This window comes from Nelusetta ayraudi, unplaced genomic scaffold, assembly GCF_046127955.1.
Source record: "Nelusetta ayraudi isolate G7.1 ecotype Tasmania unplaced genomic scaffold, CSIRO-AGI_Nayr_v1 ptg000026l, whole genome shotgun sequence".
Classification (NCBI taxonomy): Eukaryota; Metazoa; Chordata; class Actinopteri; order Tetraodontiformes; family Monacanthidae; genus Nelusetta; species Nelusetta ayraudi.
Window position 1 is genome coordinate 10,572,639 of NW_027466076.1, and position 27,211 is coordinate 10,599,849.

General features: G+C 44.3%; 2 protein-coding genes across 2 annotated transcripts; both read right to left on the reverse strand.

Annotated features, from left to right (window-relative positions):
- Window positions 1-534: 534 nt before the first annotated feature.
- Window positions 535-21,944, reverse strand: mfhas1 (multifunctional ROCO family signaling regulator 1). The gene is made up of 3 exons (XM_076029821.1): window positions 18,564-21,944; window positions 2,439-2,731; window positions 535-1,784 (listed from the first exon to the last, which is right to left on the reverse strand). Exons 1-2 carry the CDS (start codon window positions 21,523-21,525, stop codon window positions 2,601-2,603), a joined length of 3,093 nt encoding a protein of 1,030 aa, XP_075885936.1. The 5' UTR covers window positions 21,526-21,944; the 3' UTR covers window positions 535-1,784; window positions 2,439-2,600.
- A 2,128-nt stretch (window positions 21,945-24,072) lies between these two features.
- Window positions 24,073-27,073, reverse strand: ppp1r3b (protein phosphatase 1, regulatory subunit 3B). Its single transcript, XM_076029826.1, has 2 exons — window positions 26,843-27,073; window positions 24,073-25,865 (listed from the first exon to the last, which is right to left on the reverse strand). Exons 1-2 carry the CDS (start codon window positions 26,863-26,865, stop codon window positions 24,980-24,982), a joined length of 909 nt encoding a protein of 302 aa, XP_075885941.1. The 5' UTR covers window positions 26,866-27,073; the 3' UTR covers window positions 24,073-24,979.
- Window positions 27,074-27,211: the final 138 nt, after the last annotated feature.

Here is a 27,211-nt window from a genome sequence, read left to right on the forward strand (position 1 = left end):
CGTGGGTCTTAGAGGACTGAATTTTCATTCATGTCATATGTCCAGTATGTATGCCATGTTTGACAATAAAGTTGAGTTGAGTAGTAGTTGTAGTAGCAGTAGTAGCAGCTGTGCTAATACAGACTCCATGCACCTTATTATTGTTTATAGGCTCAGTTTTTTAGCTGGCTTTTTATCAGTTGCTCATACATAAACAACATACAACATAGCAAACAACATAATTGTATGTACTCCAGTTTAATGTGTCATACTTACACATTTTCTACCTACAGCTTTTTATTTTTCTTGCAACATCTGCAATAATGGCAATTCCTATTATTATTATTATTATTAGTAGTAGTAGTAGTAGTAGTAGAAGTAGTCATAGTAGTAGTAGCAGTAACTTCAAAATAAGCCAGAAAGCAACCCTGAAAAAGAAGCAAACCTTCTCCTCTGGTTTGTGCTAAGGTTAAATGAGAGCAGATACACAAAAAAAAACCCTGTAGATATTGATGGAGTAAATAAGCTGTAATGTTCAAATAAAACAATACCAGGTAGAGTGGTACGAAAGCCAGTTACTGGTTTATTTGGTATTTCATGTTTTTTTTATTGTGACACGTTGAATCCAGCTACATATAAAAACCCTGTGTGCACTCTCCCGGTGAACCATGCACAACATTGCACTGTAAATAAAGTCAAAGCTCCAAAGGGTTGACATACAAAAATAAAGATATTATTTACATCACAAAAAAAAACATATCCCACAACACAGATCAGTATTTTCTTAAAAGGGTGGAACACAATCGGAAAGTCAAGTGAACAAAGACCCAAATCAGTCGCTAAACTTCATCTCTCATATATCCGTATGTACAGTTTAAAACTTTACTCGGCAAGTTTCACACACCAGAGAGGGACAGCGTAGATACATATCTGTACAAACTCCCACTGAACTCTCATCCTTGGCATAAAAGATCGTCTGTTATATGATTCCATGGTCATGACTACAAGAGGCGCTCAAAACTGGCACTCTTGCGGTTTCGCAATGCCATGTGTGATGGAGCCTGGGTTGCATGACGTAGCATTTGATTTGCTTCCCACAGCAAAATCTTAATATAGTGGGTTGAAAGTGAAGCAAAAGTTAGCAGTCATCTCACATATTGGTGACGTTAAACAGCAGTAAACCAACAACAGGAAGTAGGACTTGTGGTCAGTTGGCATAATATTAGTTCTTAAAGTCTACAATCAAGACGTACTGTTTTGTTTGATCAATTAAACGCATAGTTTCACGAGATATTTTGCAAAACATACAGTCTTTAAAGCCTTTATTGTAACCTCAGCTGACTGGGCTTCACTTCCTGTTTCCTCGACAAGCATTTTAAGTCAAACTGCATTTGAAAAACCAGCACAACAGCTGAAACAACAACAGACACAGTGTATTTCAGACTCAGTGAAATGTAAAGAGAAAAGTGCAGATGTGGCAATAGCTGCAGTTTGTCCTTGCTGCACTGGAACGTGTCTTTCTGTACTGTCCCAAGTTCAGGGTGAACTTTGTATAAAGAGCTACAGTCAAACATTCAAAGGTATTGCGAAACGATTTAAGGTGTGATCGAAGAGGTGAGACTTGGCAGGAGCTGAGCCCACGTTCACGAGTTCCCGAAGCCTTGACGCGTGTTTGAAAAAACGGGGCAGGAGACTTCAGTCCACAGGATGATTAATCGGCATGGTGGGTCAGCGACGGGAGGCCTGTGCACTTCGGGATCCGGAATTACTGCTCAGTTTCAACGTGAAGTGAAGCGTCAGCTGACCTGGAACAGAGAAGAAAGTCAGTGAACACTCACTGTATAATTATATAACAGGAGTAAATCACAAAAAAAGGACAGACAAGACAAACACACGCATCTGCTCATCCACTTGCCTTTTATTTTTAATTATTTTTTTTTTAGCTATCTGCATTACAGGGCAGTAACTATTTAAATTTTTGTTTTTTTCATTTTTAAACAGATTGGACTTTTCAGTAACATGCATATATTTACCACTAGGGGCACTAGTGTGCCAGTTGATTACATTTTAGATGCTGTGAACGTCCATATACATGTTGCTTTTCCATGTGTGCAACTGTTAAATGTTATGAAAACAAAATTGCAGCAGCAACACACAAAATCTTTACAAATCCATCCACTACAGCCCCTAGTGGCTATAAGGGGGTATTACAAAAATTGTAATACCCCTCGTAAGATTTAGTAAAATTATTATTCGGGACTGAGCCCCAGCGCAGACCTGCTCTAATTATAATAATAATAATTTTTGTTCTTATTATCAATTACTTATTTTGTTGTCTCGTAAAACAAATCCATACATGTGCATTTGCAGTCTTTGTTTGGCGACAAAACATTCAGGTTGAAAACATTTTGATCGCACTCAAAAAATAAGCTGCAAGATGGCGTAAACCAGAGACGTACGTGTGAAGAACTCGTGCCGTCGTCAGCTTCAGGGTGTAATGGTTGAGTGTGAGGTGAGCCGGGGCGGGGCGGGGCGAAGCAGACTGGCAGTCGGGAAACACTGAGGTGGAAGTGGGGGCTCCGGTGACGGAGGGAGACACGCTGGCCTCGGGCCCCTCGGAATCATTTGGGACATGGGCTGACGACGGTGGGCTTCGGGGGATAAACCAGGGCCACGTTGACGCGCTCCGAGCCGTTCTTTGGACAGATGATCTCGGTCAGGCCCTCCGGCCGCGGCTGGCTCAGCAGTTCACCTGCAAGACAAAAATGCAGGGCCACAAATGACAATGATGCAAACACATTCAGCACAACAGTTTCCTTATTGTCACGTCAGACCTGCGTGGGTACTGTGTCCATTTGAATCCCTTTTTTCTGTGACTTTACACTGTGCTGTGTGCGCGTTGTTCACTTGACTGTCTCAAATTTTTCAGCGGGAAATATTTTTCTAGACTCCTCCCTCAAGGCACCAAATCTTTTACTGATTCTTCCCTTACATTTAAACTTGACCAAAATCACAGCCGGAAAGCACAGGCACCAACTCGCTGCGAAGCCAAAACATCCAGCAGGGGGAGCTACCTCACACAGTTTAAGAAACAGATCAGAGGTCAGCCCCAGTCATTAAACCCTGGTCTCACATTTCCAGGCTGTTTTTCCTGTCCCACTCCCTGCAGGTTGAGTATTAAAACCGCAATGTTTTGCAATGCGCAAACTGTAATTTTAGTACCTGACTGTGTGTGTGAAAATGAAGTTTACAGAGTCAGCTGTCTGACGGCGCACCCTTACTGACACACCAATATGAACAGGAACACACGGGATCAAAACATGTTCAATACGGTGGGCAGACTTTTTCTGTTGTTTTGACTTCATCAGGCGAAAACATTTCAACACCAGAGCAAAGCTGAGCATTGTTCTCACGCTCCTGTTTAGGAGGTCAGTCTGTGTTTTCCACGCAGATATGAATGGAACATTAAATACGGAGCACGTGAGCGTAAACCAAAGGCTCAGTCGCCCCCCCTCCCTCCCCCCTGCAGCTCTTCCTGTTGCTTTTCCTCCCGAGAAAAATCATCAAAACACGGACAGACGTCCGTGGACACGGAATGTCAACTGTCAACAAAGACCCGTCCGGGCAAACACAACTGGCCTATTTTCTTCCCCCTCCCGGTCGTCCTTACAAAACAATGAGGCCTTCGGCAGCTTAAGGCCTTAATCTAGCAGCCTCACAGAGGGATCTTCTGCAGGATTTATGCACCTCCCACGTCAGGAAACAGGAAGGGAAAAGCCACCCATCAGAGCGAGGACAAGGAACCGCCTCCAAAGTTGTGAAACAAGCCAGACTCCTGAGCAGCAGCTTCGCACTTCTACACGAAACCGAAGCGCTACTGTGAGAACACATACAACACACGATCTATCGCTTCCCAGATGGAGTCTGCCTGTCTTTTTTGGATTTTGGATTTTGGAGACGCATTGGCAAGACACCTTAATTCACCTTTTGGTGCCATTCATTTTGGATTCGCCGCATCAGCTTCTTCCATGTGATTTGGTAAATGTTCCAAAAAAAAAAAAAATACAAAAAAATACAAAAGACAAAAAACATAATTCCCAGGCGCCTGGATTCCATTTACACAAATACCTTGTTTTCCCAGGGCATCTAAGCTGAGTAATACCCCGGCACACATCCTGATCTGGGCTGATCTGGGTTATAGCCTGACCTCCTTTCTTAACCTGCAGCAAATCATACAGACTGAATTCATCCTCTGACTCTCCTCCAGGAGCCAGGAACAACAAATCACCGCTAAGCGGCTCCCGCTGCAGGACGATGCAGACAATTTGCCCTGGCGGCTGGAATGAGGCCTTCAACGTGATTGTGACACAGGATATAATATCTGGATCAATGCAGAGAGCAATGCGCAGAGGCATTAGTCTCACGGTAGCAGTGCGACCCCACACGTTTAGAGGGATGTTGACTGTGGCTGAGACTGTGTTTTATATATTATCCATCCATCCATCCAGGCTCTAAAATACACTCACTTCCTACTTGGCTCCATTATACAACAGCGAAACCTCATCTGTCCACTGGATGGAGCTGTTCAACACAAATAGTTGATGCTTGTGGACATTTTGCTGGAATTGCGATTATTTTGCTGAGAAAGATTTCGCTAAGATGGTTAGTTGATGATGCCGATAGTTCAGGAGCATTTCCGTAAGCACCAGCGACGGGGTAACATCCACTTCCATCTTCAGTCATCGAGTCAGCTCAATAATTTATCATATCATTTCGCCCATGTTAAACAAACTGCTCTGTAGATGGGAGCAGCCCTGTCCGAATGGTTCTCTCAGCCCTGCTAGCTCACCTTCTTGTGTAAAATAGACAGACTGCAGATGTCATTTGGGAAAACGTAAGAGCGCAGATCCACCTCATAAAAGTCTCTTTATGGGTCTTCAATGTGAACAACTTAGATTCATGCAGCTCAGGGAGTCCAGCGTCTGGCTACCGACACATCGGCCCAGAAAAGTCTGACTGAAATCTGGCCTGTCTGCACTGACGGTTGAGAGAGCACTTTGGCTGCTGATGGAATAAAACTCACTCCGTGTTCACCGCGCAGCGTTGGCATCGCCCGCCATCAGTGGCACTCTAACCCATTAGGACGTATTGATCGTTTCCCGTTCACCCCCGTGACTTTCTGACCACTTCTGTCTGCTGTAATCCTGTATTGCCACTGCCCGACGGCAATGTCTGGTGAGCAACAATTCTTGCACACAGCCAATTCATCAATTCGCAATGCATGCACGCATTACACACAACCCTGAAAAAAAAAAGCATTGGTTCATGCAAGAACTAAAAAAACACACATGTATATCCAGAAATAGAGAAGCATGTGATGTTTTTTTGCTGCTCTGAACATTGCCTGCAGGTGCCCCTGGCAGCTGGTGGTTTCCCTGCTGCCTCAAGGTCAGTCACGTGGTTTCACTTGCATGATTTCAACGACCTCAGAGCACCGGATTATCTGGAGTTTTTCCCCTGATTGAGCGCCGTTTCTAGAGAGCAGGGTGAATAATTCAAACGGCGGTGGGAGCGCCCAAGGGCGGGTGAAGTTCGGGGGGGGGGGGGCACACCCTCGGATACAGCACAGGAGTAAAACGGGCTTCCACTTGAGCCTTGAGGTCTGCTTCCACCGAATTTGAGGGATCTGCAGATTTCCTGCGCCGCTCGAGAGTCAAGGAAGGCATGTTTTTCATTACTGGGAGCAGCTGACAGCTCCTACATCCAGCTGTGTGTCCCGAATTAGGTCAAAGCCCAACACCTCCTCCTCCTCTTCCTCCTCCTCTTGGTGGTTCCTTCTCCTCCTCCTCCTCAACAAACAGTTGGGGCGTGGAAGGAGTGCGCCTTTATGTGTGACGGCGGCGACTCACTCAACCAGCAACACCTCCACATCAAGAGGCAGGAATGCGCCTGCTGCTGCCCCTTCTGCCTCCTGAAACACCACGAGCAGGTAGTCTAATCATTGACAAACCAGCCCCTTAATTGTCGCCGGCTCGATGGCAGCCTTGAAAGGGGGAGCAAAAAAAAAGACTGTTCTGTGGGAGTAGGAGACGTTTTCCTGTCTGCAGGAAACTCCTACTGGGGAATGATGGATGTCCGGGGGAAGAAATCAGTGAGAGTCTTGCCGAGCTCCATTCAGAAGCTACTTCCCGAGCAGTTCGCGCATACCATTCGCCTTCCTGCCCTATTGTGAACAGTGTATTATTATTAGTGGCACAGAAAGAAGGCCCAGCCGGTCTTGGCGGCTCCTTTGTGGGGTCAGTTCATGCTGATGCTGACTTTTCTTCTGCCGCGACGCAGAATAACTTATTTTCTGCTTCAATCAGCCATTTGAATGAAACTCGGTAAACACTCTCATTTGTTGGTGTAGGGTATGGCTTACTTAATATTTTTTTTTTTTAAACTTCTGCATTGGCCTCTTGCTGGAAACTGATGCTCGGTGCACAATTGCTACCAGTGGACAACTGGTATCAAATCGTGGATGACCGACACTGTTGACACCCACTTGGGTGCAAGAAGGCCAGTACCTAACTTATCACCGAATAAACGCCATACCTTGTTTAAAACATCAACATTATGTTCACTGGCTCGTATCCAAGTCAGCGAACAATAATGACACGTCTGTAAATTATTAGCAGTAGTAGTAGGGAGGAGTAGGAGCAGACTTTGGGGTCACTGTTTGAAAGTGTCTACCAAAGCTGAAAAGTTTACGTGTCATTTTAACAATGAGTGTCTGCATTTCATAAAATATGTTTTCAGATTTGAAATGAATCACAGATTACAGTGGAGCAGCATCTTGAAACTGATCTCAAAAAACATATGCGATCATACATTTTTAGCACTCTGTTTACAAATTCCTGAAAAAAAAGATTGTTTATAGCTTCCTGCCGCTTTGCCGCATCTTCCACATGCTTGAAAGGGGGCAAAAACAAGGCCGTGCTGCAGTCTCATAGGGCAGAATGAACACCTGGCAGGGGGTGTGGCAACCTGGGAGAGGTATCCGTGCCCTTTATGGCATCACAAAGAGTTGGTTTCCAAAGCAATGTCTAAAAAGTGGAGCAAGCCAAATGAGTTAAACACTGAGTTCTCTCCTTTCTGAGACGTTCACAGAAAGGCTAGAGACAAACGTCACGTAAATGTTCGATAATGATGGCGCTCCGTACTAATGGAGCCTTAAAATAATAGACCTTTAGCCATATAGACAACAAAGTGTGTGTGGATTGATCAATACAGTTTATCAGGGTCATGGTTGTTTTGTGTAGCAGTATTCCCAGTAAGCCAGCAGGCATAAGAGCATATCAATATAATAATAATAATAATAATAATAATAATGATAAAACAACAACAACCGGCTCTGCTGTGATAATGTTTATTCTACCAGGCGGAACAAGTCTTCCACCAGCCTGCAGTCACGGTCAGTCGTTGAATATTTGCTCTCTTTAATCTAAAGCAGACAAAGTCTCTCTGAAAACCCGAAGAGGATGAAGAAGACGAAAGACAGCGCCGCAAACATAATTATTGTGCAAAGCTGTTCTCACTCCCTGGCGAAAGAGGAAAGCTCCAGAGGACATTGACCAGGACACACTGAGTGTTAGGATGACAAGGGATCACAAGTGAGGTGAAATCAGATGAAGGAGGGCTAAGTGAAAAAACAGAGTCTCATCTAACTCGGTGGAACACTCGCATGATGATTAGTGGCATTTCTTGTCTATGTGGCCACTTTTTCCGTGGTGTGCTGGGCTACAGTTAATGGAATTTTCTGTAAAAGTGATCAGGGCAAAAAAAAAAAAAGACTGCGTCATCTGCCAAAGGCAACACCACTCCAAAATCTATAAGTGTGTGTCATTTTTACGGGGATGATCAATCTAATGATCTCATTTATTGCACTGTATACCATCTGACATTTTCACATCTGCTTTAGGGTGTACACATGCCATACGTGTTAGCTAACAGCATCACAGAACAGCCCTGATCAGACTTCACACAGTTGGAGCTGTTGGGACAAGTAAGGCAAATACTTTTGCCACCATTTCAGACTGAAGCATCCTTTAAAAAAAATAATAAAAAAAGTTCAAGATTAAAATCACAGCAGCCAGCCAGATCAGCACAGACATTAACAAATGTCAAATCAGAACCATGGATGATTGCATAATGCTGGATTAGATAATATTAATATGCGTCTCAAAGCGCTTATCATCATCAAAAACGGAAACAAACGGATCACTCCGAAGCAAGCACGAGGCGGCAGTGGCAGGAAAAAAAAACTCCCCAGTGAGAGGAAACTTCAGTCAATCAATCAATCAATCAATCAGTACTTAGAAAGTGCTAAATCAAATCCAATAACACACAATCAAAGGGGAAACCAGCAGTCTTTCACTTAGAGAAAGACAAATATATCAACACAAACGATTGTGTTCCAATAATATATATTCGCCTTTCTTTCTTTTTCTTTCTTTCCGTCTTTCTTTCTTTCTTTCTTTTGTTGTGGACATTTTGGGATTGTTTGTGGGTATTACAAAAAAAAAACTCTCTGCCTTCACCTTGCAGGTCGCAAACTCTATAAGCATCTCTGAAAATATAGATAGTCTAGCATGAGCATGACAGGAGCTTTTGCAACCGAATGTGCGACCTCGTTTCCCTCATGGGCCGCTTGACCTTGCGGAAGTCCCGACAAGACCAAGTCATGAATCAGAGCTGCTGCTGGCACCCTCCCACCCCCTCAAAATAGTGCAAGGAATGTAAAGTAGGTGCTCATGCTGTGACTGAGGTGGGGAGCATTTACGAAATTGGAAGGCGTTGGAGTTGAATGCGCTGTTACAGTGGTGAACGCAGCGCGGCCGGAGCGGCAGGTGGCGAGCAGCGGCCAGCAACTCGGCGACGGGCAGAGGGCATAAGCAGCTGCCGCGAGGCCATCAGCTCAGCTGGAGGATTAACACTCCAATGTGTTGAAACACGGAGGATCAAACCGGGGCACGCTACAGACTCAGGGAAAAGAGCAACGAGTTTGGTTAGCGTGCCCTTTTTACTCCAGCCCAGAACACCCTCGAGCGATGAGCGAGCGTTTCGCAACAATGTCTGGGAGTCACTGCCCGAGCAGCACTGGCACAGAAACTGTTCTCTGACAGGAAGATGTGATGACACGCAGTGCGTCACTGGCGAGGAAAATGATGAATGCAAAAGAAACTAACGGAAGCCCGATCAAGAAAAAGGGAGCGAGCTATTGTGAAACATTGACACTGCCATGTTCCCAGCTGGCAAACGCATTAGAGAGCCAACACTGCACATGTTGTATTTTTCGATCGATACGACGAAGCCGGTTTTTCCAGCTGAATGAGTAATATTTGGAGGTTTTGAGAAGAAACAGTGACATCAAGTGGTTAAGTTTTAGATTGCAGCTTTCTTTGGCTCACTCTCCCTCTCCCGACCTTGCCAAAGAACTATGGCAAGGCATTCGAAAAACTTCTTCTCTGTTGGTTTATTTGAGGACACGAGCGTTCACCCTTAACATGAAACGTCCATATCAGCTGCCGTACTGTGACTATACAGTACATAGGGCATTATGTTAAGTATTTAACAATATAAAAATTGTAAGTGAGGCCAAATTTTACACACTGGGCCTTCATACCAACTCTACCATGGCTAAATAACAAGCACGAACCCACTGTTAGCTTCACCAAAAGTTGATGTCACCGGTGGGTTGAAGGAGCTTGCTTTCATCCCTTTGTCACCAAATTATTTAAGGAGTTATTAGACAAAGCTGAGTTGGTTGTTTTGGCTCAACGGATTTGCATCCATTCAAGTCATCAAGGGCAGGTGAAACGCGCTGCCCTTTCAAGCGGATCCAGGGTTCGGGTCACCGACACCTACGCTCACATTACTCAAACAAACCGGGCTTTGGGGTGCAAGCGCTCTCGGATTTGTGGCCAAATCACTAATGTAAAGGAAGACAGAAGGCGTGTCATTGTCGAACGTTGATCCGTCCCTCGGGGTAATCCGTCAGCAACGGGCAACTCCACTGAGACACTGGGTCCTAAGACAGTCCTGCGATCTACGGCGAGATTTAAAAAAGAAGAAAAAAAAAAAACAGGATGTGGGAAATGGAGCAGAACCTGCTGCTCTGGATCAGGCTCAGGGTCGGGAGTCCTTGTATGTGTCTAGCCAACGCAGTACCTAATCCCCCTGTGATGAGCAGCTGTAAAGCCAGAGATCGTCAGGAATGTGTGGCCTACTTCCACCGGAGAGGAAGCCGACCAAAAATAACTCAAAACTGGCCGCGTGGCCCGGCATCGCGAGTTCAAGTTACCTGGGTGCGTTAGAAGTCACCAATTGGACCTTTTTAATTCGCACAGATGCCTGATGAATTTCACAGCATTAATCTGTGCAAGAAGGGGCAGCCAGCCACAAATATTAAAGATTTATTGAGATTTAAGTAGCGTGGGCTCTCAAGGCGGATTGCCACTGCTGATGAGGTGCTTGTGCAGAATCCAAGGATCAGCTATAGCCTGGAAATATTGCTTCAGTTTTTTTTTTTTTTTTTAGAACAAGTGCAGATTATATTTTAAAAACAGAGAGGAAATCTTTCTATTAATTTTGTGTGTGACGAAATAAATACTTGGTGGATGGTTTCAGTTTATTAAAAAATGAATCTAGTAGTGTTTCATTAAAATGCAATAATACAGTCCATTCAGTACTGCATTTTTTTTTTTAAACCAGGATGAAATAGGTCTTTAAGGGTCACTGTGTTTCCCCAACATCCTCAGATCAACCAGAAACCAACAGAAAGTGTTTTTCAATAGCTGGATGCATTTTGTGCTTGTTTGTGCCTGTTGAGTTAGTGGGATTTTTGTGTTTGAGGGGGGAATGAAAGGTTTGTGTATAAACTGGTGCCAAAATGAGATTTTGGAGATTACGTGTGTTTTGGTAAATGGTCTGTTGTTTCGTAACGACGACAACGACGGCGGTTTGATTTGTGCACGCAGGATATCCAGTGTTAATAAGCCGCATTTCCTACTCATATTCAAATATTTGGAAAGCCGGAATTTCACATCTGTTAATAATAATCTGAACAGGATGTATTAGGCTGCTTTGCAGGGATATTATGAGGGAACAAAAAAAAACACTGTACTTTCTGTTTAAGTACAGTGAGAGGCTTCACTGATATGAAATCACCTACTTAACCAGTTTTGGTCCGTAAAAAATTCAGCATCTGGCCACATTAGCTCCCCCCAGCCTCCATCAATAGATCATCTTTAAATAGGATGTTGAACTTTGAACGCTGCACCTTCGGTTCACATGAGCCCACTGTGGTGTTATGCAATCCCGTCAAAGGCTATTGGAATTTTGAGTGAGTTTCCATTGGAAGTTGGTTTCCAGTGGGCACATGAAGTAAAACAAGTAACCATTTCCTCTTGTGCATTTGCCCATTGTGCTGTAAAAGTGCTAATCAAGAAACGGCCGACTTAAACTGGACGATACCGTCAAATTAGTGCAACGGATGAATTTCCAGCCCTAAATTCAAATTGGGATGTACAGATTCGCCTGGTGTCATGTCAGAGCGGACACGCTGACATTGTTGTCAAAGGGCAGCGAGGTTACGACATTTAAGCCTGTTTATGTTAGTTGTTTTTAGACGCCAGGTCCCGTGGGACTGCTGGACGGGATTTCTTGCTCACATAGACAGAAGGGAGCTGCCCATACGCTCACATCCACGTGACATCACAGCTCAGGTAACATTCAGGAATCTCCAGTCTCAGCGTACCTGACCTATCGCAGTACACTCCCCCCCCCCACCCCACCCTGCAAACACACACACACACACACACACACTTACAGGCTTAGCCCGGTGTGATGTAACAGGATTTCCATCCTCTCTATCAGATTACTCACCAACACACTTCGCTCGGGTAAATACATTAACTCGGGGCAGCGAACTCGACAAAACACAGTCGCACACACCGTCAACCAACGGCCGTCTCGTCACCTGTCTCATCAGTGACAGAGTAGATCTTTGCGTTTCTTTTTCTGGCCACCGCCTACTCGTCGGCTTGATGATGAAAGGCCTTGTTGCGTTTGTGTTGAGTTGTGTCAGCGTCAGTGGGAGGGCACGCAAGCTGCATGTGACAGGTTGGAATGTGCTGGGAACAAACGTAAACAAGTGTTTTTGAAAGTCGTTTTCGAGTTTGGATCCCCTTCGGCCAAGGATTTAAGAAGAAATGAAGTCACATTTGCTTCTCGCTGCTCAAAGTTAAAGCTGCCTACTGGATTGTCAATATATAGCATCACCTTTCCAAGCCTTGACTTACAAGGTACATGGGGCAGCGCGCCAGTGCGACATGTTGTAACCATAGAAACAAAGGGCACAAACTTTGCGCCTTAGCTTGAAACTGTGCTGGCTTCCAACATAAAAACTATAAAGACTGTTTGATACAAGCACGGATGGGTTTAGCACCCATCTCTGCCAAGTTGGTTAGTACCAGGCTGGTCCTCAATCAGAATGGTCAGATCCAGACAAAAATCTGCGCAGCATTGGGACGACTTCCAGTCAGGACTGTGTTTTCCAACTTCTGTTGTTACAACTGGAATAGTGGAGCAGAATATTTTTCTTCTCAGCTCTTTGTTATTCCCCAAGGGCATTTTACACGTTTCACGACATTTTGTCGTACTTTGCTGTGCTTTTGCTCTCTACGATCCCGTTGTACTGAGTTTCCTCAGTCGTGACGAAGTAGGAAAATTACTGATTTCTCTTCTCACCTGTTCGCACAGGTGGCACAAACAGTTGCAAACAAAAGAACAATGGCAAAAAATGGACGAGGATATCACTACACCTGATGTTCCCCAATGCCTGGGACTATGGTTGGAACTATGGAAGAAATCAATCATCCACTGGTGACTGTGGCACCTTCTGTCACCTGCAATTTGAATCAGCTATGCGTTTCATCACAACCTTATCGTGACTGGAAGACAAGCCACCTCCCGGACACACTAGAAAAATATGCGCAAATGATGCTTGGCAATTTGCTCGAGGAATGGAATTGTTGGCATCAGACGTTATGCCTTGTTGCAACAAGTCAGTGTTTCTTTAAAGGTCACGTAGTCATCAAGAGGGTTTAAGCAGTCAGTGGCCACAATTCACGCAACTTCACGCTGTCTGCTATTGGTAATGATGCACTGAATGAAAATAAAAAAGTGGCTGTTTTGTGTTGTTTGTGTTTTTGTTCTTTATGATCACAAGATGGATGGGATGAAGTCCTCAACGATGTGTGTGTGTGCGTGCCTGTGTGCGTGTGGGTGTGTCGGAATTCCTCTCAGAAAGCAGATCAGCTGTTTTCTGCAGAGACCGTCTCTCAGCGTGAAAACAGAAGGACCCTTTATGTCTGCAACCACGCGCTCGCCTCCTGGTTCACACACTCAATCTGATATCTCGTTTCCCTCCCCAGCCATGGGCTGAAGGAAACAAAACAAGACGGCAGGAAGTTTTCCACTGAAATGCAGGCGCAGGGCCGCAAATAATCCCTTTCCAGCTCGGGTGATTTCATTGCTTTTGTTGGTGCATCACAAGTTATCGAGATGGACATCTGGTGCCATGGCCCGCATCTCATGGGAACTGTGTGAAATGACTGCTGAATAGACAACGGGTTTCTTTTTGTTCACAAAAACCTCCCCCGAGATAGATGCAGGCTTTATTTTCAACGGGTCCCAACAAAACACTTGAACTCATTCTCATCAAAAACAAATGCAGCTGTAAACTGAGACCCAATTTTGGCTTGGAGCTATCTGGAGGTGAAAGCTTTTGTATTTGCACTCATTCTGCAAAGAAGCTCATCATCTTTTTAGCACCTTATATTTGCCATAAATTAAAGAACTTCACTCAATTCCAGCAAAAGATTATCTTACTTGTTTGTATCTCATCCAATCATCAGATATAAATCTCTGTCAATCTCTATGAATTACATTTTAATTTTCTTGTTCCCACTGAAGCCTCAGCGTGTCACAACTGGCTTAGGTTTAACGCTCGGGCCGCGTGCATGCGGACAGAGTGGCGGAGTAAAGCCTGCAGCTAAAACCTGCACGCAGATCTGTGACGTCGCCGTGGGATGATGGACGAGTCTGCTCCTGTGTTTGTCTTCTTTCAGTGTGAGTTAAATCAGCTCTGCCTCGCCCCTTCATCTACTGGACCCTCGGCTCACTTTAATCCCAACTGATCCATAAACTGGATTAGAAGGAGCAGCAGGGAGTCACAACTGAGAGACAGAATCCACCACAAGAGTGAAAGTAACACAGGAGACGTCCTCTGCATGCTAAACACTTGACCTACCCCCAACCCCGAGACTCATATTCACTCACGGCAGAGTGAAACATAATCGAGGAATTCAACAGATTTTAAAGGGGCCCCATTCTGGCTATTTCCGGATATAATTGATTACTTTTGGCCAACTTGGTCAAAAAAAAAAAGAGGCTTACAGGCCTTGCAAAACAAGAACTTGACTTGCTCAGTCTTCCCCCCTCCCCCACCTGCTCTATCCATGGCACCACCTTGGAACAGCCCACTCAGTTGTGATTGGTCAGCCACTCACTGTAAGCTCAGTGAGTGGCTGTGGCTAGTAGCCAATCACTCGCTATGGAGATGGCTACTAGCTGTCATGCAGTGACAGCTAGTAAATCTTCAGAGGTGTTGCTGTGATAATCAGCTCGACTTGTGACGTAGAAAGTGGAGCAAAAGTTTGTACTCAGTTTCTACACAGCAACATGGAGGAAGCCAGCCTATCAAGAAATGGGCCCATTGTCTTTTATTGTAATGGTAGTAACTCAAAAAGACAAGTTGAACAGCTGATATAGTATTTTTTTTTTTTAAATCATAACAGGGCTCCTATAAAAATCTTGACTTATTAGCTTTTAAATACTTGGGGCACAGAAATTTCACACACAACGCGTCAAAAAGCGTGGAGAATCACACAAAGTTAACAAATCACCTCAGAGTTATTCACTTCCTGAAACTTCCTTGAAAACATCTGAAAGAAACTCTGAACAAACTGATGTGCTGCGGCTGTATCAGGATTCCAATCGGAGATCCTGATGTCTCGACCGCAGTGGAGTCTCGCTACTCTGTAATGTTCCGATCTATTTTGGTGTCTGTTTAGTTTTTAGCTGACCCCACTCCTTCTACAGCTGCAGGAAAGAATTTGCCATTGACTGTTGGACTGAGAAACACACAAACGTACACAAGAGCAGGACTAGACAAGAAATAACAAGGAAACGGCAGAGTTTTAGTGAAAGAATCTCAAACCTCCACGTGGGACAACCTGTGTTTAGTCTGTTCGCCTCTGGAATCAAACTCTGCATCAACAGGCAGCAGACAAAAGATCTTTGCCATAAAAGGCTACAATGCTGCACTTTGCAAAGGTGTGTGTGTGTGTGTGTGTGTGTGTGTGTGTGTGTGTGTGTGTGTGTGTGTGTGTGTGCTCCTGCATGTGTGAGTGCGCACCAGATGGTAACATACCAACAAAGACAGGGAAAGAGATGTAGAAACTTCTGGATTTTAAATGGTAATGTACTAAAATGAACTCATTTAAGGAGAAATGTGTTTATTTATAACTTTGATAGGATAAACAATGACCAAATACAAAAGTTTAAAAAAAAAGTTAGAAATTCCAATTAGGTTGCTGGTACGACATAATGGAAAAGAATGTGGTTGTATGAAAAAGAACCTTTGGTTATTGTCACATGTGATTATGATCAATATGTTTAAATATTTAATAAAGATTCCAAGCTCGACCTTGTTATTTCACACTCCTCGTGCATTTGAAAACGAAGAAGATGTCACGATTAAAGATGGTTCTTAATAATGTAGCAGTTTGTAGGACAGGTCGAAAAGAGCAACAGCGGATTTTTTCGCTGAGAGGAGTCCTATTTGTGTAAGAGCATGTATGCGTGTTTGTGTCTAGAGTCACTTTCCCACTGAAATTAGGGGGTTTGACACTGAGTTTTTTGAACGCGGGTCGACTCTCTATCAGTCGCATTTTGGCCCCCTTCCCACTGACCAAGACCAGCGGGGTCTGACCCCTGCTGGCAAGCTGCATAGCCTTCACTTTTACCGCTGCGTGTCTGCTGACGTTGCGCTGAGATCGCATAGAGGAAGTGCGGCAGAATTCAGGGAAGTGAACAATGAAGAGCAACATGGAAGTGAATCCGGCGGTGGCCAGTGCTCTTTGCGGTTGGGCAATTTTGAATGCCGAATCTGCAGCTATTCGCGGAACGATGGTGTCGTTCATGCCAGACTTGAAGCGACGCGCAACTCCGCGGCCGGTAGCTGATTTCAACCTGGGTGGCTTGCCTGGTTGTTTGACGCGTTGCGGCGCGTGTCGGTGAGCCTTTCCCACTGCCGCCAAATGCTGATTCTTAGCGGGTCTACATTAGGTTTTTTTTGGCCAGTGGGAAAGGGGTTTAACTGTGATGCTCTTTTCTGGCTTTAAGTAAATCACATTGGGAAAGTTGCAACTACATGACTATGTCCTGCATGTTGCCACTGCTGACAGTCTAACTTTCAACAACTCACAACAGCCTCACCTGAATCCACCCTCTCCACAAAACTACAACACAACAACATAAACTTTGGATTGAGATACAATACAACTTGTCATGTGACCCAATGAGGAAATTCTAAGGCTCATATACTGTGAGATATATAAAGCACGGCTGTTTTTGAGTTTTTAGCACCCACAGGAGGAGCCCTCAAACATTTCCCTCCTCTGGTTGACTGCCCAAGCAGAAGGAGCATTGTGTGAGGAATGTCTTTCTCTCACTCTGGTTCAAACGCCTATCAGGTTGAAGGGATGACCTCAGCTATAAATTGATTCATTAAACCCCACAGCTGCTATCTACTCAGAAATAACACCGAAGGCAGTCATCAGGTCGCGGTTCAGGCAACACCACTCAACTTTTTGTGTGTTGCTTATTCTTCAGAACTAATTATAAAAGGCACATATACACACACAGGCCCTTTTCCTCTCCATCTGTCAACTGAATGTGAATCTTCTAAATGCATACTTGCTTTAGCTCTAAAATGCTCAGCACATGGAAAACCACCTTCTGCATGCCTCATTTTGTTGGTCTCAACATAACACCCTACTTACCACTGCATCTGCAAATCCTTGAGATCCTAGAAATTAAACTGTGCCCACAACCCAAAACTTGCTGCTGTGCACTGCTTGTTAAAGTGGAATTACATAACAAGAGTTAGTGGCCTCAGCACAACCAATAAATTCTTTTTGAACCTTTAAACTTACCAACAGCGACCAAATGAAAGTAATGTGAGTACTGTCTGTCACCAAACGTACTGTGAAATGCGTGCAAGTGCATATAATGTTATGAAATACCTTGTTTCTTTGGGGTACGACGCTTAAATGCTAAAATATTAACCCATTTAAGAACATGTTAAATCAAGCCCTGGTTAGCACAGTTTAGTGTTAAAAATGTGTTTGACCTGATCTGTTCCAGACAAAGCAAAGCAAACAGAAAACCCACATCCGTGCACTCAGAGAATTTCCTGCAGTTTTAGTTTGTTGCTAAGCCACAGCTAAGAGACAGTGAATGGCCTACAACCCAAAGTATGACTCTTGTTGATTTTGTGCTTCAGCTTTTGTAGGGTTAACCTAACAAGATGTGACTTGTCAAACAAAGGTGGATTTCGCTCTTTTTGAACAGAAATGCATTACAAGTCAAGAAAGACAAGTTATGTCACATTTTAAATACTTTGCTATAGTATTGAAATAAATACAAATGAGTATTTTACATATCTGCATTTGTTTTTTACAAAACCAGGCATAGGTCAACTTGCACTGCTTCCTTAGGAAACGCTAGCATGTAACAAAATCAGGCTCACACAGAAGCAGCGCAAACAAGAGGATGACATCATCCCGAATGCAAACCCAAACGTGTCATTATAAAAAAAATTCACTACTGAGATATGAGCACAGAACTTCTCTATTATCTTATCCTAGTCTGAGATGCACAGCAAAAGCGGGTCAAACTGCCATGATGGCCTAATCCATCACCGCATCAGGATTATCTCTGGCCCGATACACCCACCGTCTAACCTAAAACTGGCAGGCGTGTCCTTTGTTCAACATCCACCAACATCCCTGGGCCTCTGAGAAAACGCTCACACACGAGAACTCATATCCTCATCTAACGCACACACACAAAGCACGGTGAAACTGCAAACCTCTCCGAGTTCAACTCTATTGCAAAGCAAAAATACATTGATAGATGTTGATTCAAAATAAGCCATTGGTCAGTAATGAAACGCAGGTCAGAAACACAAAAGTAAAAAATAACTGTGTGAATGATCAACAATGACAACAACAATGGAGGTATTTGGACTAATCAGTTATGTATTTCTATCAAGAACATATTTTTTTGAGCAAGAGTAAAATAAAAATAAAAACATGCTTTTTGGTTGTGGTAATCAATTTTGTTGCATATAGGGTGCCGCAGAGAAGTAACTGCAGTTTTAAATAAGAGGAGTAAATGAATGGAAGGTTATTTACCTGGAAAAATGTGTGGGTTGGATGACCCTCTTTTGAGGCACTTGGAACAGAGGATATGTACAGAATAGTGAAGGCCAGGCCACTCTTGCAGAAGTACATTCAGCTCCTCCACCAGTGGAGTGATGGCCTGCCATGCAGTCCAGATGTTAGGCAGTGAGGCGTGGCTGGCTATAGACAGTGTCTCTACCTGAAGCTTCCCTTTGGGAGACCTGTGGGTTATCACCACGGGAACTTTACCTCGATAGGCAAAGATCTGATGCCTGCTGTCCGACCTCTGAACCACGTGGCTGTTTATCTGCACGCTGAAACGCGCAAAAAGTCCAGGAGGAAACAGGAAGGGGAAGCTGTACTGAATGTGCAACTGCTCAACAGAGAAAAAGTGACTCAGAGGTGTAGAAGTCCCGCTTCCAGAGGCCTCAACCCAGGGCTCCTCGCTGCTGACATAGCTGGGGAACTTGTACCAGGCTGTGGCTCCGTTCAGAGGCTTGCTGCGGGGCTTACTGGTACAGTAGCAAATTCCCATCTTCTCTAGAAGCTCCATGATGAGATGGAGGTCCTGTTGGGTCTGGATAAGCGGCCTGAGGAGCAGGCGTATTACGTTGGAGGGCAAAATGCCTTGTTGGAGAAAGCCCTCCACATGATGCTGCAGATGGGTCACCCTGAGGTTGTCTCCTTTCTCGTCCTCTATTATCAGACTCACCCTCCCCTTGTCCCCCCTCTCACCCTCAGAGAGGAGCCTGTCCAGCAGTGTTGACTCATCTCTCTGAAAGAAGACATTGAGAATTGCAATGAACCGTGGAAGATTGTGAAAAACATAGTCCTTTAGGGTGGGGCTGTCTTCAAAGTAGAGCAGCTTCCCACTCTCATGTAGGTAGGACAAAGCGCTCTGCAGTCGGTCCTCTGTGAGCCCTGCTTGAAGGCCCAGTCGAGCCGAGTCCCACCACGAGAGCCACAGTTCCTTGGGCTTTAAGTGCAACTCTTCCAGCATCTGCCAGGACTTTGGCAGAACACGGTGGAGATTGGAAAAGATCTCCCTGTGCTCTGCCACAGACATAAGCTTCTCCCTCAGTCTCTGAATGTTTCTCTGGGTCTTTGTGCAGCTGACACAAAGCACTGGAGACAGGATCTGGAGCCGGTGATTCAGCATATACTGTAGCTGGGATTTCTTCCGCCTCAGGTTCTTGTCAGAGACACCGTAGAAAAGAACGTGAGGACTTGAGGAACGAACATCGTAACCCTGCTCTAATGACTGATCAACCTGCAAAGTCAAAGTCTCGAGACTCTGGATGTCCCTCTTCTCCTGCAAACCTATCTGCTTGTGGATGTCCAGAATCTTCTCCTCCAACTCCACTTCGGCACACAGGTCTGCATGTGTGCCCACCAAACAAACAACAGCGTGGGGTACTTTGGCATTGAGTAGGTGGAGGAAATACCCAATGTGGGCATAAAAGTTCCTGGGCAAATAAGCTTTGAGATTCACAACAAGAATGTAGAAAGCACCAGCAGTGAGAAAAAAAGGTTTGATGAGGTCATAGTTTTGCTTCCCTGACAGATCATACACTAGAAATGTAAGAGAGCGGTCAGCATCTGCGACCCAGTTAGTGACTTCTATTCCTTTGTTTCCTTGCGTTCCATCAACATCCTGAAGCAAGCCAACGATGCTCTTCTTAAGACAGGTTTTTCCAGCATTTTTCGTCCCCATCAGGACCAATTTCAGCCTTGGTTTCACTGCATGCTGCGAATGTGCCAGTTCCTTCTGATAGGCTGCAATGTACGGGATACCCTTCATACACACCTCATAAGGAGGTTGAATGAGAGGATTATCCTTCACCTTCCAAATATTTACTTTGGACAGCTTTCCAAAATGATCTGGGAGTATGGCTATTTGGTTACCCTGTAAAACAAGTTCTTCCAACTTCTCCAGATCGACGATAGAATCTGGAAGATAGGTGATATTGTTATTGTCTAACCAAAGGTTGACTAGCTTCACAAGCTGCACTATTTCCTTGGGGATGTGAGTCAGTTTATTCCGGCTCAGGTAAAGTTCCTCCAATGCAGTTATGTTTAAAATATCTTGGGGAAAGTTCTCAAAATTGTTAGAAGAAACATTGATCATTTTGAGTCGTTGTAGATTACCAAAACCACCAGGCAGCGCTTTCAGGTTGTTTCCATCCAGCATTAGGCTCTCAAGGTTGTGCAGGTGACAGAATGTGTCAGGTAAAGCAGACATGTGAAGACTACTTAGCCAGAAGATTTTGACAGATCGCAACTTCATGATGTCAGCAGGTAAGGTCTCAAACTTGTTCCCGGAGCAGTCAAGCTCTTCGAGCTCGTCGAGGTCCAAGATTTCAGGGGGAAACCTATTTAGCTTATTGTGATCTGTATCCAGGGTCCTCAATTTGGAGAGCGTGGAGAAAGATCTGGGAAACTCGTGCAGGTCATTGAAACTAATGTCAAGTTCCTCTAAAAGCTGAAGTGCACCAATCTGAGCCGGCAGATTCTGAATTTTATTGTGGCTGATGCACAGCTTCTTTAGTCCTTTGAGCTGACCCACACCTTCTGAGAAGTTTCTCAGAGAGTTGTGGCTCATGTCGAGCTCCTCCAGCTGGCCCAGCTCAAACACCCCGCGGGGGATGGACGTGAACTTGTTCCTGCGGAGAACAAGGATGCGCAGGTTGTTGAGGGTGGATCCCAGCCCCTCTGGTAGCTCCAGCAGCGCGTTGTTGCCTAAATTGAGCACCTCTATGTCGGCTACATCCTCCGGCAGTACGATCTGGTTGTCTTTGGAGCACAGGGTGAGCTGGCGCAGGTTGCTCCGCAGCTTCCTGGAGCGGAGGGCGGCATCCCTCCACAACCTGGCCGTTTTCAGATTGTTCTCCTTGTCCTCCATGGCGTTCCAGCCGGACCCCTCCTCCTCCTCCTCCTTCTCCTTCTCCTCCTTATTTTCATTGAGAGTTTTCATTGCTACGGCATGGTGGACGTCTTTCCCCGGTAATCAGCGCGCTCCAATAACAGCAACAACAACAACAACTCCCGTCACAAAGGAGAGAAACGGCAGTCGGTGTCGGGAAACGATCGATCCGTTCGACACGGGCGGGAGGAGCGCGTGCGGCAGCGGAGGCATCCTTTTCTCCTGCGCCACTCAGCACACAATGAAAACAAACCGACGCGGTCGCAAGTCCGGGTGCGATCCGAGATCCAAGGTCCGGGGCTGCGTGCCCATCCTCGCCGCGGTGCTCATGGCCCCAGCATGCCGTACTCGTGGATCTCCCTCGCGGCGAACGATCTCTGCGCGATCCTGCCGGGCCCAGCGATTCTCTTCCTGGGAGCAGCCCAGCAAAGCAGCAGTAGTGTGGCAGGCAGCAGCCGCTCACACTGCGTCAGATCGTTGGACCCTCCTCCTCCACCTCCCTTTCTCCTCCCTTTCTCCGCCCTGCTGCCGTGTGGCGAGGAGGAGAAGGGAAAGTGTTTCTGCCCTCACTTTTTTTTCTTTCTTTTTTTTTTTTTAACTTGGTGAAACCGGCTCCCGATCGGCTGGGATTTCAAGAGGATTTCTATTCATGGCTAGTAAATAGACAAAATGCAGTGTTTTTATGCAGAAAATGAAAAGGAAAGAAAAGCAAATTGCCGTGAAAGCACATTGATTTTTATTTTAAATCTAATTAATAAAAGAAAGAAAAGGAAGGATGGTTTTCAAATAATACAGTGTTGTTTGGGGAAAAAAGTTTCTCCCCCCCTGCAATTCGAAGCATTATCGTTCTACGCTTCCATATAAAGGCGCTTCCGGATCGCAGCTTTCACTTGCTGTCTCGCATTTGGTCGGGACGCAGATTAAGGATTTTGGCGCCACCTGGAGGAATGAATGCGCAAAGAAGACTCGTCAATTTTGTTTTATTTCATTTGGATATGAAATGATTTCTTTTTATTCAATTGATTTAATAATTTTGAAACATATGATAGAATATTTAAAATGACATTTGAGAAATCTACTCTCAATCCGTCAATCTTCTATAATCTGCTATATTTCAGTTCCATTAAAAGAAAATAAATAGGTTCATGGCAATAGTTTGTATTTTACAGGCTGCGATAATTACTATTGTTTTGTTATGTCTGTAGGTAATGTGTAAAGGTCTTCAAAATTACGTTCAAGACTGACTATTCATTGATTGTCCATATCACAGCATTAAAATAATCCTACAAGAAATAGTCCATTTTAACCTGCGACCTTAGTAACATTTATGTCACAGGATTGCTCTGCTACCAAAACAAAAATGACAGGTCAATGGCCGCTGTCAGTACAGAAACCAGGGCATTTTGTACTTTAAAACTCAATTTTGTTAAAGCCCAGGAGGTAAATATTAGACTTATTTTGGTCAATGTACTTAATCAGAAGTAAATCTGTCTGAGTCTCCAATGCATTGTCAGTTATTTTGCATCTTAAGGAGGCAGTGACTTGTTGTCACCTCTGATTTCCAAAAGCTACAAGGATTCAAACCAAAATCAAATCTGTAACTTCAAAAAACACTTTTATTAATACAGATTTGTGACAATTGTGTCATGAAAATACAATCTAAAAACCTTACTTTTGGATCTTGTGAATGACCTGTAGATAAGATAAACAATTCATACAATGCTGAGAGACAATGAACAGCTCATTGTCTTCAAACATTAAAGTCTGTATGCCTGACAATATACAGTAAAATTGAATGCTGTAAACTTTACTGCCTGTTACATAAGTGAACCTTTTTTACCTACGCAACAAACACAAACATTGTGGGATAAAAGTCTGAAGGACAGCTCATATCGATGTTCCCTTAGGATTGCCCTACTTTCTCAGGGACATTCTAGCAGCGACGTGCATGTTATACATTGCAAAGGGGGTATCACTTGTTACATAACGAGAAGACCTAGGAACGGGTTCATGTAAGAGGACCGATAGCCACCCATTTTTAAGTTCCATTTCCTCTTTCGTCATGACTGCAGAGAGGCCAGAGCTCACTGAAAGACTTGAACAAAAACAAAATTGTCCTATTTAAATTCAACAATGATAACAACAAAAACTATTATGTAACTAAATGTTGTTGTTTTTTTGTTTGTTTTTTATCCTATGGGGCAGCAATTGTTGTTGTGAGTCTTTTTCATATTTGAGGTCTTTGATCACCAGCATATTAAAGAATAGAGGCAGCTTGAGAACCATGTATACATGTCTGAATGGTAAGTGTGTCCTGGGGTCAACCATTAACCTGTTGGCGGAGGAGCACAGTATATAAGCAGTTCATTGATCCGTATATGGGAGAAAATATCGCTCAAATACGCCCCCTGTAAATGTGTAAATTGAGAAGAAATCTAAAATGTATAGAATGCCCCAGTTTGTTTTTTGCTTCAGGCTCCAAAAATGAACAAAAGTCAGCTTAAAATTCACAGTACTTTATTTTATTGTTTTTTTGTTTTTTTGTTTTTTCACCATACATCAACATAGCTTTAAAAGTTATTTTCCTATCGTTTTCAGTTTTCCTCATCATTTAGACTGCAAATAGCTTTGATTTAGGACTTTATTTAGCAGCTTTTTATATTCCACTTCAATCTGTCCCCCATCCCCTCAGTTTAACAACCCAATCAGAGACCCTGATATTTAAACATGCAGGCACAAAAAGATTCATACTCAACTTCAGCATTTTTTTTGACATACCAACACATTTCCTATATTTCATAAACAAAGCTGTCAGAATGTAAGAAATAATTGAGAAGCCGCAACATTTCATACATTCAGAGATTTACCCTTTCCTGTCAATCAGGCTGAATTATTTGACATTTCTTTAAAAACCACAACGAAAAACAGAACTAGACATTGTCAATAAACAGCTGTTAAAACATATTTGTGCAGACGGTTTTGCTCAACCAAGTAAGAGAAACTAAGGTTGAAAGAAGTTGAGAAACCATCTTAAGCCAATAGCTTCCATTCAACAGGTCAATAAAAAGTTAGCACGATAATTCTCACAATCATGTTTCGGGATAATACTTGAAGCACTTATAATTCTAACATACTCAGTGTTATGAGGAATTTTTGCTGGTGAATCAGATAAAAAAATAACTTCATGTCAGCAAATCAAAAAAATGCAAAAACAACAAACGTCATTAATTGTGGATGTCTTTTTCTTTGTCTCAAGGGCTTGTCCATAAGCTAATTAAATACATTACAAGCGAAATCAATTGTACAAAAAAAGAAAGAAAAAAACAACACTGACATACACAGTGAAGCAAGGCCCTTGTAACCAGGCAGTGTGTACCTACGTCATGTGTAAGCCCATAATGCATTTCCCTATCTCCACCCATAGCAGCTTTAAATTTTATGCAGTTTACAAAAGCACTGCTTGTCAAAAAAAACCAAAAAACATCTGTGCAAACATGATTTCTCTTCAGTAGTACGGGCCAATGTTCTCGTATCCAGCATAACTCGGCCAATCAGGGAAGATCCCGTGTGAGCAGGTGGGGCTGCCGTACCGTTCAAAGTGAATTCCAAAGTCTGAGGAGTTTGTGTGGTGGTGGCCGAACGAATTCAGGTGGCTCTTTTTCATGGATGACCAGATAATCGTGTAGTTGCTCCCTTTATTGCTGTCCCAGTACTCGCATCCTCCCACCTCATAACAAATAGCAAACTCGACTCTTTCGTGCGGCTTGAGCTCTGCAGGCAGGGACACCTGGAAGGAGAACGTGTCGCTGTACGAGCTGGGATACGTGTCTTTTATGTACTCGCAGTTCACATCCGTGTGGCTCTTCCAGTGGTCGAAAGTCACCCGCAGCTTGACAGACTTCTCGAAGGACACATTCTTGACTTTGACGGTTCCCGCAAAGGCCTTCTCCTTCAACACGCAATGCTCCAGGCTGACGTAGTTCTTCTCCAGGCTCTCGCGGAAGCGCAGGTAGTCTGAGGAAGGTTGCGTGAAGTCCAACACCAGTTTGTCCACCTCAGAAGTCAGGGACAGAGCAGTGCTGAGCATCTCCTGGATGCTCAGAGGGATATCGATGGGATCGCTGAACTCGGAGAAGACTTTCACTTTGGTTAGGGGCAGCCCTCTGTGGTCGGCAAAGGTCACCTGCTTGGTTTTCTTCCTCAAGTCTTTACTGCTGCATCTTCGGTCCTCGGTCTGATCGAGGGAGTGCGACTGCTGGAACCTGAGGCAGGAGTTCCGAGCAGAGGTGAATGTCGGAGAGGTCCCGTAGACAAACTCGTCCTTGGGCAGGAACAGAGGCAGCGCCATGTCGATCGGCATAGTGAGCTCTGGGGGTGACACGCTCAACACGCTGAAAGAGAAACGCACATGACATGATGAGGCTTTTTAAAGTATTTTGCTCAAAACAGGACAGCGCTTCCATTAAGTACAAAACTTTATATCTAAAAACAAATGCAACTGAGGAAATTAATTTTATGATATCCACTAGCCTGGTTGCTTCCTGTACATATGTTTAAACTGTAATTCTACAGTGCAAGACATAATATCAGACTAGGACATGCGTGTATTGCTCATCAGCCACAAGAGTGTTTTAAGGTAATAAATCAAATTTAGCAAATGACAAAGTTATTTACGGTAATCAGAAAACTGTTAAATAAATATAGATTATTTTTTATTTATTTTTTTTAACAGCAAAAAATATTCTATTGGTGCTTATTTAATTTGAAAGTTATTCTACCAACCCCATACGTAAAGCGAGCGATGGACGCATTCTTCAGCGAGCACCATGCCAATGCCACTCTGTTTTAACAGTTATTGGGAAGCCAACTGAGAATTATTGGTTTAGCAATAACACGCATGACTCGTGGGCCAGTTGCACTTTATGGGGTGACTCGATTCGACACGTTCTTCCAGATCTTCCTTGGCAAGCCGGTTCATGCTCACCGGACGTGATTTCGAAATCTGCGTCCGACACCTGCCTCGGTCGATGCCTCAATTTGAAGCTTTTGAAAGATTTGTGACTTTTAACAAATATAGTATCTCCCAGCTCTTCAATCGAGAAACGTGTACGCACGTTAAATTCTCGAGTTGCGAAAAGAGTGAAAAGTTGAAAAGAGTTGAAAAGTGTTGGGTCACTCAACCCAAAAGTCAAATTCTAATACAGCAATTGAGTTGAATTGGGACTGACTGGAACACAACACCAACCAACGAATGACAAACCGGCAACAGGTGCTCCTAGGTGAAAGTTGCCTCGCCGCCTTCAATGTGTGCACTTCCGCGCTTTAAAATTCAAACGCGAGCCTGACAGCAAAGTGCAGGTGTTGTTACCTGGAACGCTTCCTTAGAACCATCTGTCGGCGTTTTCTCCTCAGTGGAAGGCAGAAGCTCCACACCTGCTCGGAAACATGGCTCCCTCGTCCCTAACCCCTGGCGAACTTTGGTTCCCTCTCTTTCTAAAGGGCTGGGACGACTGCCAACCGACTGACCTGCCCGGCGCTTGTCCTCAGCTTGTCCTCCCGGACCTCTCCGCACTCAAAGCCTGCGCTTGGCAGCGGTGACACATATTTCACCGCGGCGTATCTGAGGCCCACATGAGATTCACGTGAACACGGCGGCTCAGCCAATCAGAGGCAGCTGCGAGGGCGTGACGGACGTGGCCGTATAGGGGAGGGCGGGCCCGTGTAGGTGCGTGTCAAT